The sequence below is a fragment of the Macaca fascicularis genome, chromosome 3 (assembly GCF_037993035.2).
Source record: "Macaca fascicularis isolate 582-1 chromosome 3, T2T-MFA8v1.1".
NCBI lineage: Eukaryota > Metazoa > Chordata > Mammalia > Primates > Cercopithecidae > Macaca > Macaca fascicularis.
Genome location: NC_088377.1, coordinates 193504282 through 193522955, shown reverse-complemented (window position 1 = coordinate 193522955; position 18674 = coordinate 193504282). Strand labels below are relative to the sequence as shown.

At 36.7% G+C, this 18674-nt stretch overlaps 1 protein-coding gene across 35 annotated transcripts in view; it reads left to right on the top strand.

Annotated features, from left to right (window-relative positions):
* The window catches only part of KMT2C (lysine methyltransferase 2C), a 298808-nt gene that overhangs the window by 168785 nt on the left and 111349 nt on the right, over window positions 1–18674 (top strand). For 29 of the 35 annotated variants that reach the window (XR_012433087.1, XR_012433088.1, XR_012433089.1 and 26 more), the window contains 5 exons: window positions 5376–5545; window positions 6014–6165; window positions 7125–7238; window positions 8131–8208; window positions 9733–10451. Coding sequence is in view for 30 of the 35 variants with exons in the window: in XM_074036404.1 (XP_073892505.1) it covers window positions 5376–5545; window positions 6014–6165; window positions 7125–7238; window positions 8131–8208; window positions 9733–10451 (1233 nt within the window). In the remaining 5 variants the exon portion in view is untranslated. Of the gene's footprint in view, window positions 1–5375; window positions 5546–6013; window positions 6166–7124; window positions 7239–8130; window positions 8209–9732; window positions 10452–18674 lie in introns of those variants that run through there. The other 6 variants (XM_074036399.1, XM_074036414.1, XM_074036405.1 and 3 more) reach the window with 3 other exon arrangements.

The following is an 18674-nucleotide window of genomic DNA, read 5'->3' as shown; positions in this document are numbered from 1 at the left end:
TATTCCAATTATGTCATTTGATCTTATGTCATTCATAACCTACCCCTTCCTCCAAGTAGGTTCTAGGATTTAGTTTTTGTCATTGGTATTTTTGAAGAATAGAGTTCTTCCCAATATACTTGTTTTTTTCTTTTTTCAAACAGAAATTTCCCCATTTTGTCTTTGATATTCCCTTATGATTAGATGAGAGGCATGCATTATTGGCCAGAATACTGCAAAGTGCTGATCCATCCTCAAGGTATCACAGCTGGAAGCATACATTATTCCACTTTCCCTCATGGGAATCACCTGGTCAGGCTGTTGCCCAATTTCTTCTTTTTCCCCCTCCTTTGTATCTAATAAAGCAGTATGTGAGGAGACACTTTAAGACCATGCAGATATCTTGCTTTTCCTCAGAACTTCCTTCTAGATTTTAAAAACTTACTCCCTAGGCCAGGGGTGGTGGCTCACGCCTGTAATCCCAGCACTTTGGGAGGCTGAAGCAGGCGGATCACTTGAGGTGAGGAGTTTGAGATCAGCGTGGCCAACATGGTGAAACCCTGTCTGTAGTAAAAGTACAAAAATTAGCCAGGCATGGTAGCGGCTGCCTGTAATTCCAACTACTCAGGATGCTGAGACAGGAGAATCGCTTGAACCCGGGAGGCAGAGGTTTGCAGTGAGCTGAGCTCATGCCACTGCATTCCAGCCTGGGTGACAGAGATAGACTCCATCTCGAACAACAGCAACAAAAAACTTACTGCCTGATGATGCCATTTTAACCTGCTTTCTTTTGGTTGCAAATGATGCATTTCCAGCTCTTAGCACTCCCACCACATTTACCAGTTAGCCCTCTGCTTTCTTTTGTAAGCAAGAATACTTCTTTCACATGTTAAACTTACTAATTATTGATATTGACTCATGAGCTCCTATTATCTTCAGTCAGTCATTTACAACTCATTACCTAATTATTTTTTGTGTTCACATGGTCCCATGTTTGCTGTCAGTTGCTCCTTCAAGCTGGTGCCAGTGTTCTGCCCTCACCACTTATGTGAACACTTCATTACTTTTTGGTATAACAAGATGTTACAAGCTCATCTTATACCTCCCATGCCCCAGTCCTGGATTCCTTTAGTGGGGAGTGGGTATTGGGTGTGCTCGTTGCCACTGGAGGGTGTTTGCTTCTTCACCCTTTCACCTGGTGGTGTCAGGAAATACATGCATGTGTATACACTTACACAAGCTTTTCCAACCCATGGCCCGCAGGCTACATGTGGTCCAGGATGGCTTTGAATGTGGCCCAACAGAAATTCATAAATTTTCTTAAAACATTATGAGGTGTTTTTTTTGGGGGGGGGGGTGTGCATAGCTCATCAGCTGTCATTAGTGTTAGTGTATCTTGTGTATGACCCAAGACAATTCTTCTTTCAGTGTGGTCCAGGGAAGCCAAAAGATTGGATACCCCTACACTTCCATTTGTACACATAAATATTCATATACCCTTACTTAGAAATAATGAATTTACACCAGTACCCCCAGTTCTTATCCTTCTCCACTGAGTTCTTTGCCTTCTCATTCTTGCATGTCTGTTCTTCTACAATAAAAATTCTGGGTTGCAGCAACGTCAGCACATTTATTCAGTTGCTCCATCTAAAAAGCAAATCTGCTTCAGTTTGCTCTCAGTAATAGATTTTATTCCCCTTTCTTTTCTTAGTGATTTAATTTTTTAAATATAGAATATATTAGTATACTTTCAAAACTCAAAGCTATATAAAGTTTTGCTCAGAATTGTCACTGCCTCTTGTTTATTACTTATACCCCATTTCCTTCAACCTCTTGGAGGTAACTAACTTCATTGTTTTCTGTTTTAAACTTCCTGTTATTTTTCCTCTAAGAAGATATATTGCTCTTACTTTCACTGAAGGTAGCATGTTGTATATGTTCTTTTGCATGTTGCTGTTTTCATGTAATAAAATCTGGAAATCACTTCCAGGCAAGTTAGGCAAGTTCAAGAGATCTCATTCTGCTTTTAAACAACTGCATAGCACTCCACTGTGTATCTGTGCTATGGGTTACTCAACCAGTGGCCTGTGCTTTGGTATTTTGATAGTTTACAATATTTTGCATTATAAATGATTTTACAGTCCATAGCTTTGTGCATATGTATTTTTGAATTCTCAGGGACAAATCTATAGGGTAAATTCCTAGAAGTAGGATTATTGTCTCAGGAGTGTACGCATATGTAGCTTTGTTAGAAACTGTCAAATTTCCTTTCTTGGGGCTTATGGTACTTTGCATTGCTACTAGAGATGTATGAGAGAACTTTTCCTACATCTTTGCTAACAGGATGACTTGTTCAGCTTTTGAATGTTTGCCTGTCTTCTGGGTGAAAAGTGGTATATCAATGTAGTTTTAATTTTTGTTTCTCCTAAGAGTGAAGTTGATCGTTTTTCCGTGTGTTTAAGGGTCAGTTTTTATTCCTTCTTGTGAATTGTCTGTTCATGTGTTTTGCCTGTTTTTGAAGATTTTGGCATTTTTTTCCCCTAAATTTAAGAGATCTTTATAAGTTAGGGATGTAAGGCCTTCATCTGTGTTACATGATGCAAATATTTTCTGCTAGTTTATTTGTTCTTTTTTTTTTTTTTTTTGCTTATTTGTTTGAGACAGTGTCTCACCCTGTCTCCCAGGCCATAGTACAGTAGTATGGTCATAGCTCGCTGTAGCCTTGACCTGGGCTCAAGCAATCTTCCTGCCTCAGCCTCCCGAGTTAGCTAGGAGTTATGTGTACCACCAAGCCCAGCTAATTTTTTGCTTTTGTAGAGACAGGGTCTCACTATGTAGTCCCAGCTACTCAGAAGACTGAGGTGGGAGGATCACTTGAGCCCAGGAGGTCGAGGCTGCAGTGAGCCGTGATCATGCCACTGTATTCTAGCCTGGGCTACAAAGCAAGACCATGTCTCCAAAACATAAATATATATATTTAGTGAGAGTTGATTGACATCTTGATTTTAAGACATCCTAACCAAGAACAAGGGATGTCTTCACAAGTTTGTTAAAGTCTAGTTTTGTGTCTTTTAGGAGTGTTTTATAATTGTCTTAATACTGATTTTGAACATTTAAGCTTATTCTTGAATATTTATTTTTCTGCTGTTATAAAGGGGGTTTTCTTACTTTCCTTTAACTGGTTATTTGTGTGTGTGAATTCTGTTGTCTTTTGCGTGCTAATTTTATATCCTAGTACTTTGTTGAATTCTTTTATTGAGTTTTTGAAAAATTTTCTAGGATGTTCCAACTCTATTTACAAATAGAGTTTTTTCTTTTCTTGGTCTTAATGTCTCTGCTTTCATTTATTTCCATGTTTGCATTGGCTCCAGAAACATGTTAAAATAGTAGTGGAGATAGTAGGCACCCTTGCTTTTTCCTGTCCTTAGTGGGAATACCTCTAGGGTTCCCCCATAAAATAAGGTATTGCCTTTAGAATTGAAGTATTTATGTTGATCACATTAGAGAAATACCCATCCATTTTTACTTTCTCAAGAGTTATTAGGAATGGGTTTTGATTCTTCCCAAAGACTTCTTTCTTTAAGCATCTGTTGCATTGAAATGATTTTTTTCTCCTCCCTTTTAATTTGTTAAACTTTATTAATGGGTTTTTCTAATATTAAATATCTTTGAATTTCTTGTATAAACTCCACCTGGGCATAGTTATTATTTTCTTAACGTGGTATTGATCTGTTTGATAGTATTTTATTTAGGATTGTTTTTCTTTTCTCCTTCTCATTCGATAAAGGATAATACATTCTTTTAAAAAAATATGTATATGTAGTCAAAAGATGGGGTCTCAGTGTGTCGCCCAGGTTGAATTCTACCTCCTAGGCTCAAGAGATCCTTCTGCCTCAGCCTCTCAAATAGATGACACCACAGTTCTGTGCCACCATGCCCAGCTATTTAGTATTTTTTCCCTCAGTATTTTAAAGTGCATTCATTTTAATCTTTAAGACTTCTGATCTATGGTTCCTAGTAGTTTCTCTTTTTAAGTGAGCATCCCTTTCATATCAGCCCAGTAGCACAGAAAGATAAAGTTCCTTTTTATTGATGTTTTAGATTAGAAATTTGGGGTGGGTAATGAGAGCCCCACAATTTATTAACCTTATCCCCAGGATTTTAAGGCTGACTAGCTCACAGGCACAGAAGTAGTTTTGGCTGGCCTCTGGTTGGCCTTTTACTTCATAAACGATTCTAATTTGGTAAGGATAGGACCACTCCCTCTATTCTAAAAACATGAAGGGCCATCATTGGACTTTGATGTGGAGCAATTTATTTTCACATTTTCAGACACCAAGTCACATGGAGTTGGCCATGCTCTGTGTTTGCCCACCCGCCATGGCAGTCTCGCATTGTTGCCCAGGCTTGAATGTAGTGGCGTGATAGCTCCCTGCAGCCTCAGACTCCTGGGCTCAAGCTGTCCTCCTGCCTCAGCTTCCCAAGTAGCAGGGACTACAGGTGTGCACCTCCATGCCTGGCTAATTTAAATTTTTTTTTTTTTTTGTAGAAAAGGGGTGTTTTGTCTTCTTGCCCAGGTTGGTCTCGAATCCCTGGCTTCATGCGATCCTCCCATCTTGGCCTCCCAAAGTGCTGGGGTTACTGACATCAACCTGTCGCACCAGGCTGGCCATGCTATTGTTTTAAGAGAGAGTTCTTTAGTTTTAGTTTTTAGTTCTTAAGCTACCAAGAAGCAAGAAGAATACTATATGTAGCAACACCATTTTGCTTTCTGCAGTGTAATAGGTTGAGTAGACTTACTCCACAAAAATTACTTCCTGATCCTAGAATATGTTTCTTTTTTTGAGTTTTGGGTTGCTGTCTTTTTGGTTTCATCTCTTCCACCTATATGTTTTCCTGGATATCCCCATTCCCTTATTTACATTTTCCTGGAGATTTCAGTGCAGATTTTGTGAGGTCACATCAGACATTGAAAACGGCTTTTTAAAAGGTGTATACCCAGGCACAGTGGCTCACACCTGTAATCCCAGCACTTTCAGAGGCTGAGGCAGGCAGATCACTTGAGGTCAGGAGTTGAAGACCAATCTGGCCAACATAGTGAAACCCTGTCTTTACTAAAAACACAAGAATTAGCTGGGCGTGGTGGCGCACACCTGTAGTCCCAGCTACTCAGGAGGCTGAGGCAGGAGAATCACTTAAACCCAGGAGGCAGAGGTTGCAGTGAGCCAAGAAAAAAAAAAAAAAAAAAATAGCCTATACCCTCAATTAGTGTCATGAAAATAAAAGCTAAACGTACAATCCACAAATGATTCATGACTTTTTTAAAGGTTTACATCAGAACTACAATTACAAATGCATAACAAAGTGTTTTTGTTTTTGTTTTTCCTCGTGTTTAGAATTGCAGAATATGTATAGAGTGTGGCACACGGTCTAGTTCTCAGTGGCATCACAATTGCCTGATATGTGACAGTTGTTACCAACAGCAGGATAACTTATGTCCCTTCTGTGGGAAGTGCTATCATCCAGAATTGCAGAAAGACATGCTTCATTGTAATATGTGCAAAAGGTAAGAAGATAGTTATTCTATTCAGTTGTTTTGTCAGTTGTTTTATTCATGTGGTCATTTGCTCTACCATCTTACAGCTTCTAAGTTTTTATCACTGTAGCAATTCCATCAGTACTGATTGCTGTTATAGATGGAATTAAATGATGGTTTTGAGTCTCAAAGGCATAAGGAAGTAAATGGGCAAAAGATAAGACCAGACCACATCAGAAATGAGCACTGATAGGGAAAGTAAAGAAAAAATAGCTTAAAAATGTCAAGTAAAAAATACGGCAGCATCTCTAGTGACATCCACAGATGTCCTTTAAAAAAATCCTTTAAAAAACCTTTGTCAGTTAGCAACCCCTCTAGTGTCTCTCCTCTCATCCTTAATTAACCATTTTCATATCTAGCTTTTCAGCAATGCCTTCTCTTTACCTAGACAATAACTTGACGTGAGAAACTTTTATTTAAGTATGCTTATCACTGCAGGTGGGTTCACCTAGAGTGTGACAAACCAACAGATCATGAACTGGATCCTCAGCTCAAAGAAGAGTATATCTGCATGTATTGTAAACACCTGGGAGCTGAGATGGATCCTTTACAGCCAGGTGAGGAAGTGGAGATAGCTGAGCTCACTACAGGTAAACTTGAGAATGATTTTTTTTTTGTAATGTTGTGCCAATGTGTCACCAATATATTGCTTTAATCAAGAAGAGAGGATCCTGTATTCCAGATTCCATCTTGTTCTCAGTTTCTCAACTTTTAAATGTATTTGTTATGTTGGTCATCTCTGAATCTGATGGCTAAAATCGAATGTAACTTAAGATAGTTTTTTTAGTATTTGAATTCCAGGTCTATCATGCTTTCCTTCACTTGTGTTCTTTAAGCCGACAGTGGAAGTTCCCCAGTCTTTGGGTTTGCTTAGTTTGTTCTTTATAATGTGAGTTTTCTCTAAGCGTGTTGTAGTTTTGTAATGTCCTTTTTAAGTTAATTATCACCTCTTCAGCCCAAGATTTTGTTCAGGTATGGAATAGTTTTAGTAGTAGCCTACTGTTATAAACATGAGTCTTGGAGCATAAAGGAAATAGAACTGCTCACCAGATTGTTTTTCATTTTCATCACTACGAGTGGTAGCTTTTATAAAAGTTCTCTTTATCATACCCTTTATCAAAAGGGTAACTAAGCATCTTAACTACTAACGTTTCATTTCCAGGATGCCATCAGTATTTAGTTTTGAAATACCCTTTTAAAATAATGTGCCAGTTACCTTTTTAAAAAAATTGTTTTAGAGATGGGTTCTCACTATGTTGGCCTGATTGGTCTTGAACTCCTGGCTTCAAGTGTTTCTTCCACCTTGGCTTCCCAAAGTGTTAGGATTACAGGTGTGAACTACCACACGTGGCCCACCTTTTGATGTATTATAATTTTCATGTTTTTAAAAAATGTAAATATATATGTGGTTCAAAAGAGAAAAATCTGAAGAAAAACTTACAGCGTTTTTGATGATTTGCCCTTACTCATACAAAAATCATAATTGTTGACTTAATGAACAACAAAAAAAACTCATTCTGAGCTAAAGAATTAATAATGTTTCGTTAAGATTATAACAATGAAATGGAAGTTGAAGGCCCTGAAGATCAAATGGTATTCCCAGAGCATGCAGTTAGTAAAGATGTCAACGATCAGGAGTCCACTCCTGGAATTGTTCCAGATGGTAAGAATATTTAATGGATATACTCTGTTTTTGAAGAGAATGTGTATGTACAATAAATATGTGAATATTGACTAAAACTTCAGTAAATAAAAACCAAGATGCAGTCACTTAGGAAGAGTTTTTTAGTAAAATAATCTTAGACAAATAATAGGAGAAACGACATGCGTATATTTGTAGTTCAGCTATCATCTAGATTTAATCATAAGTACTTCGTTAAGGTATCAAGTGATTTTTCGTTAAAAAGCAATTTGTGTTTTTATTTCTTTAGTTGTAGTTGCTAAGTAGAGCTGTTGATGATGATGAGATGTTTCATGCTAAGATAATGAAAAATTTGCTGTATTGGATCATCTCAGCAGTCCTATTGAGGGTTATTTCACTGATTTCCATGATATTTCAATTAAACTTTTTGTAGTACATATTGATAAGAGCTATTACTGTACTTGCAGAATTAATAAGAGACCTTGTCGGGGGAAAATTACTTACTACATTTAATCACAGGCTCATTTGAAAGTCTTTGGTGTTGTATGTGGAGTTATATGTTCAATTATATAGTATGCGTAAAAAGTACAATGTATACATAAAAAGCCACTGAGATATTTTGAAATTTATTAAGTTCACATATAACAACTCTCATTAAAAGTTATTTTCTATAATCTTCCTCGTGAGGTCTAGTTGTTAAAGAAAAAGAGAAAAAGACAAAAAAATTTTACCATAGTGCAAAGACTTCTAATTTTGTCTTCATAACTTACTAACAAGTGGTACAATGTTTCATGCTTATATTGGAAATTGACATTTAGTAGAATAAAACTCTTTACTTAAATTACTGTTGAGGGAACAGCGTTACAAAAATTTTGACTCCTTCTTAGAGATTTTATAAATGTGTTACTCACAGCAGTTCAAGTCCACACTGAAGAGCAACAGAAGAGTCATCCCTCAGAAAGTCTTGACACAGATAGTCTTCTCATTGCTGGTAAGCAGTATGTTCATGTTATCTAATTTGATTGAGTTACAAGATAATGTCTTTATGTTACAAGGTAATGTCTTTATTCCAAAGACATTTTTGCAATTGCTGTATGTATACACATTACAGTAACTAAATCTTTTAGTTAAGAGATTCTGGATCTAAAGAGACAGTAGATCTAAAGGAGGTTAGTTTCTCTTGAAAGGGTTTTTTTTTTTGGGGGGGAAGAGGGTTGGGGGAGGCGGTTGTGGTTAAAAATATATTGTACTATCAGATCTGTTATTTGGTAGTTTTCTTTTATCCTTAGCTGTAGTCTTTCAATAAAGTGAGAAAGAAGATGAGATTTCAGTTTGATATCAGAACATGTATAGGCCTGGGCAATATAGTGAGACCCTGTCTCTACAAAACACAAAAAATTAGCCGGGCGTGGTGGCAGGCGCCTGTAGTACCAGCTACTCGGGAGGCTGAGACAGGAGAATGGCATGAACTCGGGAGGCAGAACTTGCAGTAAGCCGAGATCGCGCCACTGCACTCCAGCCTGGGCGACAGAGCAAGACTCTGTCTAAATAAATAAATAAATTAATTAATAAAAGTATCTGGGCATGGTGACACATGCCTGTAGTCCCAGCTGCTTGGGAGGCTAAGGTGGGAAGATCACTTGAGCCCAGGAGGTTGAGGCTGCAGTGAGCCATGTTTGTGCTACTGCACTCCAGCTTGGGTGACAGAGTGAGACCCTGTTTCAAAAAAAAAAGAACATAGATAAATTTTAGTCACTGATTGGTAAATGAGGATGGTAGTGTCGTTTTACTATAACTTAAAAATTACCTTGATGAGATTTGGAATAAATGCTTTTTATCTTCAGCGGTCCTACTTTATAGAACCACTTATAGCTCATGTCAGTTGCACCTCTAACGTTTAAGCAAGATTGACTTAAAGGTTTAACATGCTGGTATCCTCATTTAAAATTTACCAGCCAGTGACTGTATTTTCTGATATCTAAGTTTATAGATTTCCTAAGATTAGTCTTTTAAGTTATAGACTGATGAGGAACAAGGATTATATCCAAAGAATGTTTTGGGTAGGTTGGCAGGTATGGTTAAGCAAAATAAATATTGGTGGTTAGTAAATCTTTTCTGTCTGTGCTTTTGAGTCTATAGTAACTTTGTTACATCTGGGTATCTGCTATTAGAAAATGCCTTCACATTCTAGGTCAGTCTTTACTTTTTAACTTAGGTATCTCACATAACATGATTGATCCTCATTTTCTTAACTAAAAAATGAGTATGAGAACTTTTCCTGTATAATTTTCAGTCCTTTTGGAAGTACTTAAATTGTAAAACATCATGTTTTCATGTGTGGGGCTGATTCTAATCCATAAATCCTTGTGTACTTTGGCTTTCATTCACTTAATAATTGCCTGCTTTGATGAATACCTTCTGATTTAAGTTCTAGTGTAGCAAAATGTTTTATATATCTATAGTTAGAAAATTTAAAATTTGTACATTACTGTAACAAATGTTCTGAATTTTGTAGTATCATCCCAACATAAAATGAATACCGAATTGGAAAAACAGATTTCTAATGAAGTTGATAGGGAAGAAATGAAAACGTCTTCTGAAGTGAAGCATATTTGTGGCGAAGATCAAATGGAAGATAAAATGGAAGTGACAGAAAACATTGAAGTCGTTACACACCAGATCATTGTGCAGCAAGAGGAACTGCAGTTGTTAGAGGAACCTAAAACAGTGGTATCCAAAGAAGAATCGGGGCCTCCAAAATTAGTCATTGAATCTGTCACTCTTCCACTGGAAACCTTAGTGTCCCCACATGAGGGAAGTATTTCACTATGTCCTGAGGAACAGTTGGTTATAGAAAGACTACAAGGAGAAAAGGAACAGAAAGAAAATTCTGAACTTTCTACTGGATTGATGGACTCTGAAATGACTCCTACAATTGAGAGTTGTGTGAAAGATGTTTCATACCAAGGAGACAAATCTATAAAGTTATCATCTGAGACAGAGTCATCATTTTCATCATCAGCAGACATAAGCAAGGCAGATGTGTCTTCCTCCCCAACACCTTCTTCAGACTTGCCTTTGCATGACATGCTGCACAATTACCCTTCAGCTCTTAGTTCCTCTGCTGGAAACATCATGCCAACAACTTACATCTCAGTCACTCCAAAAATTGGCATGGGTAAACCAGCTATTACTAAAAGAAAATTTTCTCCTGGTAGACCTCGGTCCAAACAGGTAGGGTGATTTTAATGATATTGACAGAAAAGATATTGGAACAATTCTATAAAATCAGAAGGTATATGTGTAGTTTTGGTGTGAATGGCAACTTTTTCTGTCTGCAGATAGAACTTCAGTGTAATGTTGACTTATGTGTTTCAGCCATTTTAAAAATGCTGTTAATGAAGAATGTCATTTATTAAATTTGAAGTGATCTTATTTAGAATTTCAACTCAGTTGGGCCATAAAGATGCAACCTATTTGATAATAGTTTCTTTTTTTTTTTTTTTTTTTTTTTTGAGACGGAGTCTCACGCTGTTGCCCAGGTTGGAGTGCAGTGGCGCGATCTCGGCTCACTGCAAGCTCTGCCTCCTGGGTTCACGCCATTCTCCTGCCTCAGCCTCCTGAGTAGCTGGGACTACAGGCGCCCGCCACCGCGCCCGGCTAATTTTTTGTATTTTTAGTAGAGACGGGGTTTCACTGTGGTCTCGATCTCCTGACCTTGTGATCCGCCCGCCTCGGCCTCCCAAAGTGCTGGGATTACAGGCGTGAGCCACCGCGCCCGGCTGATAATAGTTTCTAATAGAGCTTTAAAAATTCTTTTAGTTCTGTGCCACAGTAAAAATAGAGCCTAAAATGCAGTATAGTTATTGTGTATATTTTTAACCGCATAAACATCAATATTTATGACAGGAATTTTCCTTGCTGGGAAATTTCTCATTTTGATGTTTTTATTAATTGCTAACTCTTGTGGGATTTCTTTTTTCAAGTAGGACTTATTTCAATAGTTTCATGAGAAAAAAATCTTAGAATTGTACTGTTGATTTTCAGTAAGTAAAGATAAATCTTCCTGTGACTGCTTTACATTATGTACATTCTACCCTTTAAGAATGAGTTCCATTTCTTTTTAAGTGAGATTTAAGTAAAACTGCATGGCAAAATGAAGATACTATAGGTATGAACTATTCATAATTTTATGAAATTGCTACTTTCTGAAGTGTTTTTTAAAATTGCAAGATAACAGGTAGTGGAGAAGTGTTAATTCACGGTGGTAATATGGAGTTTTAAGTTTCATGATTTAAATTGCTTCAAGTTAAGTTTTAAGTTTCATGATTTAAATGGATTAAAGTTTGGCCTTTTATAGGAATAATATCTTGATTTTAATCATATAATTTTTAAACTGTAAGGCCAGGCTTTTAAGAAAAATCATTTTTTAATTTGAAAATTAGTCTCCTCTATATCAAACCCAGATATATTTTGTTCTCTAAAGACAAGGTACACCAAAGGCAAAGTAGTTGTCAGATGGGATTTAGCTGTTCCTGCATGGCAAAGACGTATGCAGTAAAACTAGACCATTCTTTATATATGCCTTTTTTCTAAGTATTTTCCTTGACATTTGTTTCTGCTCTACCAAGAAAGGTTTTTCTTCTCAAACCAGTTGTTCTCCTTTCCAGTAAGTTTTTTTGTTTTATTTTGAATGGTTGTATAATAATAATGTCGTCGTGACTCTGAAAAGACTTTAGCAATGGAAATTTGAATCTCACATTTACTTTTGGTTCATATATTTACATTCTTTAAAGATACTACTTCATATGTATTCCTGTAAAATTTTACATGTATCTTCTTCCTTGAAGACTTTTGTTTCAGTTGAGAAACCAGATTCAATACATTAGGACTCTTTTTCTGTAGACTTTATGTTCTGAAATATTGGGGAGGGGGGTGTATTTCCAGGCTTATTCCATCTTATATGAACCATATCCTAGTATTTTGCTGAGCTGTCTTTCAATTCCCAAATCTGATGATAATCTATTTTTCTGCCCCTCTTGTTACTACTTCATCATTTGCTGCTAATCTTGTAAGCATTTTGTAGGCTGTGTTTTCCCTCCCTCCAGCTTTTTAGTTTTCCAGTCTTGGTTTTAGTTACGTAGCAAACAGCCTTCACTTGATGATGAACCTACTAATACAGTGCTGTTATTAGGGAGAGTATGAATTGAATAGTACAAGATAGATCTTCCATTAGTGAGGTACTGGGGCCATAACTTGCAGGAAATATTCTACAGATAGGAGTGTGTATATCCTTACATTAGAAATACTGAAATTCAGTATTCTGTTACATTAATTTCTTTGATATCAGGCATTTCTGTATTATACTTATGTTTTTATTGTTTCTTCTGCATATTCTTCACATTGGAGACTGGCTATAAAATAAGCTGCATTTTCCTGGCTGTGATTGTGATGTAAGCAAGATTCTTTGGTTTCCAGCTATTTTTTGTTAACATCACTGGCATTTTCATATTTTGTTGAACCTTACCAATTCTTTGGTCTTTACCAGTACGGTAAATACTAACCAGAGAAATGTAGATTTACCTTAAGTTATGTTCCATGGTGGGCAAATTGTTAAGTTGATTTTCTGTAATAGTATTATATGAGCTTTTCGAGGAATTCACTTCAAAATTAAATGAACATTTTAATAGGAAACATCTGAAAGATCTAGTTTGTGATAGCTAGTAATTGGATTATCAGATGTTATCTGGAGGTACAAGCTAACCAACCAGTAGAATGGTAAGCCAGTGCTATCTAATATAAATATAATGCAGACCATGTGTGTAATTTTACATTTTCTAGTAGTTACACTTAAAAAAACAAAAACAGGTGAAATAAATTTTAATCTATTTTATTTAACCTGGTATATTCAAAACAATATTTCAGCATTTAATCAGTATAAAAATGAACAAGATGCTTTATACTTAAAACATATCAATTCTGACTAGCTACGTTAGAAGTGCTCAGTGGTCACATATGATGGTGGCTGCCTTATTGGACAATGCAATACAAAACATTTTGAGAAATATGAAAAAAGCAGTTCCAGAATTACTGGTGAAATTAAAATACCAAAAGAATTCAAGATCGACAAACTAAGACTGTTGCTGTGCTTTCACAGTCTTTAAGGACTGAAGTAGAAATACTCTTTTTCTGTTGTTCATGGAACACGTTTTAATGTAGATAATTGCTAAACCATTTGTTGCAGCAACAAATCATTCTGCACATTTTCAAATATATTAAGTTTTGAATATATAATCCAAGTAACCCAATATAGAGGATTTTCTGAAGTTGAGATGTTAGGACCCAGAAAATGGAATTTATGTCTCAGGTATTGGACATCCATTATCAAACATCAAATCATATAGAATTATTTTCCTTTAAGGAGGTTAGTAATTAAAGTTTAGTTTTTTGTATTTTTCCTTTCATATGGAATGTTTTAGGTGCTATTTAGTGAGAAATATAATGCTTATTTTCTTTATGACATGTTTCAAATATATCTCAAATGTGTGGTTTAGAACCTAACTGACTACAGGAATAGTAACACATTTTTCTGATGGCTGTGAATAGAGTAAGATTCCTTTTGTTTTTTGTTTTCTTGCCTACTGTAGACGCAGGATTTCACAAAGATGAGGAAAAATTAGACATGATAAGGTAGGAGAAGTAACAGACAGCAAATTGGATGTTGTTTCATACAAATTGTCATAATGACTTAGTTGTATTTTCACATCTTTTATTGAAGTTATATATTTATAAAATTTAGTATTTCATTTTTCAGCATTTAAAAATATTTATTTTTTAATAGAGATGGGGATCTTGCTGTGTAGACTAGGCTGGTTACAAACTCCTGGCCTCAAGCGATCCTGCCATCTTGGGTCTCCCAGAGTGCTGGGATTACAGGTGTGAGCCCCACAGCGCCTGGCCCATTTTTCAGCATTTTTGTAGGTTTATGTACTTTGCGACTTGGGTTTAAGAAAGTGGTTATTGACACTGCCACATATTGTAATCAGCTTGGTAGATTTTAGAGCATCAGTCTAATGGTCCTACCCTAGACCAATTAAAATGCACTTCTAGGATCATCTTTGACTATAACCCTGAAAGCGGAGTCCTGAACTAGAGAAATGTGCTACTTGTTTTATTGATTTTTAAAAATGCATTAAACTTAATACTATAAGGAATGGTCTTTTAAAATGGTGGAAAATAAAGTGGAAATTTTAAATTTATCATATTAAATCATATCATTTGTTTTTATTTCTGTCTTTAGTCCATTTCTCTCATTGCACGGTTGTATTCCCATTCTGATTAGGAAATTCTGAGATCATAATAATCTTAGGTCTTCTTGTATTATTTACCCTGTATGTATCATCACATCTTATAGAAAGATATTTAAATGTAATCACACTACTGTGATCTAGTTCAGACACCTTCATGTTCTAATTGCTTTCATGTTGGTATTGAAAGATTCTATTAGGCATTTTATGAAACATATTATTTGCAGGAGATATTTCTTTATTTTTTTTAGTTTTTATTTTTTTATTTTGAGATTGAGTCTTGCTCTGTTGCCCAGGCTGGAGTTGTGGCGTGACCTCACTCACTGCACCCTCTGCCTGCCTGACTCAAGCAGTTCTCCTGTCTCAGCCTCCCGAGTAGCCGGGACTACAGGTGCACGTCAACACACATGGCTAATTTTTAAAATATTTTTAGTAGAGACGGGGTTTTGCCATATTGGTTAGGCTGGTCTTGAACTCCTGACCTCAGGTGATCCACCCACCTTGGCCTCCCAAAGTGCTGGGATTACAGGTGTGAGCCACCACGCCTGGCCTGCAGTAAATATTTCAAGAAAATTTCATAAATGAAAACATAGGTAATGTATTTTGATATCTCTTGGACAAATTATAACAAGTTTACTTTATATTATAAGAAGAGTACTTTCAGTTTTAAAAGTAGCCAGAGAAGCATAGTTTTAAACCTAAAACATATCTACCCCTTTGGAACATCAAGCTAACGATACAGCAGGTTAGAAGTACCAGACTTTCCTTTTAGTTTACTTGTGCTTGTTGTGGTATTTTTGGAGACATTACTGTTGGTAGCGCCACCTAATTTGTATTCTGAAATTATCGAAGGCTAAAGCGGATAAAACTGTTTCTTTTGTTATCAAAACAGGATTAGGTCTAATTTCTTTTTCTACTTGATATTGAACTCAATTTTATATATGAGACTTCTTTTAAGAATTCCTTTAATAGTGAAGTGTTTGCTGCTGTAGCTCCAATGTACACAAGTGATTATATTTACCAAAAAGACAAACTGTAAACTTGTTTGTTTCTTTTACTAGTTATCTTCCTTTCTGCTCTATCTCTTCATTGCTTTCACTTTTCCTAAAGTAGACTCACTGTTTATATGCAACCTTGGTTTTGCATAGTATGTTGGAAGAGTGTGGGGCCGGGATTGATTTAGGATTTGGAGGTGTAAAGTTTGCCAGTGAGACACCAGACCTTCTCTGGCTGCTTTTAAAACTGATAGTACTCTTGGGCTGTAAGAGTGACTTTGATCATATTTAACAACCAGCAATAGAATATGACTTTTAATAGAAAGTTGCTTCTAAATAGCCTGTCCTCCACCTGTCATTATTGTTCTTATTTCCCCATCCCACAGTCCCTGTATAACCTACTAGCTTGGACAGTTTACCTGGGAAATTGGCCTCAAAGCAGAAAGAAATTTAATGCTAATATTAAACGATTTTGGGGTTAAATTATTTTTCTTGGGTTCAAATTCAGTCCCTGCCAGGTAGTATTTTTTTAGTTTCTGTAGTATTTGATAGCAAGTTGGTTCTATTTACAACTTAATGATTACATTAGGAACTCTTTTGCTTTTAGTTCAGTTGATAGATTAAGGGGGCATTATATAGATTTTTTTTTTTTTAGTAATTTTTAGTAACTTTTATAAGTGAAAAAATTCAAAATGCTAGGTTATTACTGGTGGAGGCATTAGTGTATTTCATGTCATAGTTCATTGTTTATTGATGAATTCATACACAGATGCAAAAAGAGACAATAGATCCTGAGCAGAAAAAAAGTTCAGTAAGTGCTGAACAGAGTGCTTAACATAGCACTGAACAGAAAGGAGCATGATCTTCAATTACAGTATAGAAAGTGCTGGATTGTGGGAGGAGAGCCCATATATTATAGGGGCGGCTAACCTTTTCTGAATTAAGTTCTTGATCAAAGCTAAGATCTGAAGGACAATTTAAACTTTGATAATTATAGCTATATTTTAGTTTTAAGGTCTAAGGAATATACTAGATAATTTGTCAGAATATCAAGTATAATGATAATTTTTCTTCAGAACTATAAAATTACACAAAGTCTGTCTTCTTTTTGAAATGAGAGAAAATTTTGGCATCAAAGCTAACTTTTAAATTATGATGAATAATACATAATTACCAGAAAATTCCTATTTCTGAAATAAAATTATTCAACATTATTTTTATCTTAGAGTATGACTTTCTGTGTCATATTTTTGAGAACTGTCTACTGCCAATGTAATATTAAACTATCGACTAAAAGGAATTTAAGATGTAAGCCAAATCTCAGAGAAAAACCAACGGAAATATTGAGAGAACTAAATTTAGATATCTCTTGCTCCCCACTTCCTACCACTAAATACAATTGCAAACAATAAAATGTCCCAGGTGGTGATGGAATGAGAGGGTACTGATGTCGTGGTAAGAGAGATGATGGTTCATTGGGAGTACTAAGGAAAGGTCTCCTGATGAGAAAATATTTAAGGCCATACCTGAAGGGTTAGAAAACGCCAGACATGGCTGGCCCTGGTGGCTCACGATTGTAATCCCAGCACTTTGGGATGCCAAGGCTGGTGGATCCCAAGGTCAGGTGTTTGAGACCAGCCTGACCAACATGATGTCTCTACTAAAATACAAAAATTAGCCGGGCATGGTGGTGCATGCCTGTAATCCCAGCTACTCATGAGGCTGAGGCAGGAGAATCACTTGAACCCGGGAGGTGGAGGTTGCAGTGAGCCGAGATCGCACCACCACACTTTAGCCTGGGTGACAGAGCGAGACTCCATCTCAAAAACAAACAAACAAAAAAGCAGCAGACATTTATTGAAGGACTGGAATGGTATAGTAAAGTGTTCTGAGTCAGTTGGGCTCTGACTGATAAAGAGCTTGGCATGTTTGAAGGACAGAAGGAAGCCAGAGTAGCCGAGCACAGTAGCAGGGAGACAAGTGCCACAAGATGAGGCTGGAGAAAGGCACTGGGAAAGGTTTGTCTTTTAGGTGCTTTGAGAAGCAGTGAAGGTTTGAAATAGAAGAGTGACTTGCTTGATCACATTTGTACTTGCGCAAAGGTCCTCTGGCTGCTGTGGGGAAAGGCTGGAGTAGATGCAGGCTGGGAACAGCATAACCAGCAGTAGACTCTTGCAGCATGTTAGGCGAGAGATGGTGGTGGCGACAACTGGGCTGCTGGCGGTGGAAGTGACAAGAAGTAGAAGGATCAGAGACAAAACTTGAAGATAAAAAGTCTTGAATTTACTGATGATCTGCATTGACGAAGTGTTGGGGGAGAGGACTGAAGGAGCAGAGGAGAGTGACAAGGGACTGGGTGCCATTTATAAGGATGGGGAAGACTGGGATGAAACCGGTTAAGGGAGAAATTTTTTAAACATGGCAAACTTAAGAGGTTTTGTGTGAGAAAATGGAAATGCTAAGAAGGAAGTTGAAAATCCTGCTAATTTGGAGATACCTGATTAAAACTAGATACAAGAATGTTAAGAGGCAACAACTTCCAAGACACCCTCGTTGTAGATAATACCATTTCAGGTCTAGGCTCAAGCCCTGGGAAACTCCAGGGCTTTGGAAGTCAAATACAGGAAGAACATGTACGGGAGATGAAGAAAGATTAGCGAGGAAGTCAGTGAAACATCCACAGGTGTGCTGCTGCCAAATCCAGCAGAATAGTATGCCACATGTTAGGAGCATGAGTAAAATGAGAAAAGAGAAATGGCTTTTGACAATACAGAGGTTACCTAAGACCCTGGACTCCTAATAGTAGGGAAGAAGACATAGGTACAGATTCAAGTTGATTTGAGATTATGAAAGTGAGGTAATTGACCTGCAGTGGTTGCTGCTTAGTGAAATCAGCATAGTGATTACGTGAGCTAGGTTAGAGATTTGATGGGTAAGAAAGAATACCCAAGGGTGATCCTGGAGGGAAAATAAATAAAGTCTTTGCTGGAGAGAGTGAGTTGGATAGCCGGACTTCAATGTCTGTGGATTGAGTTTGTGACTTAAAAATGAAACCAGTCTATTGCTTGCATGGCTTTTCTCAAAATACTGTTATTCCATTACCTGTCTCTTACTCCAAGAGTAGTCACATTCTTGTTTCTAGTTATTTTAATTCC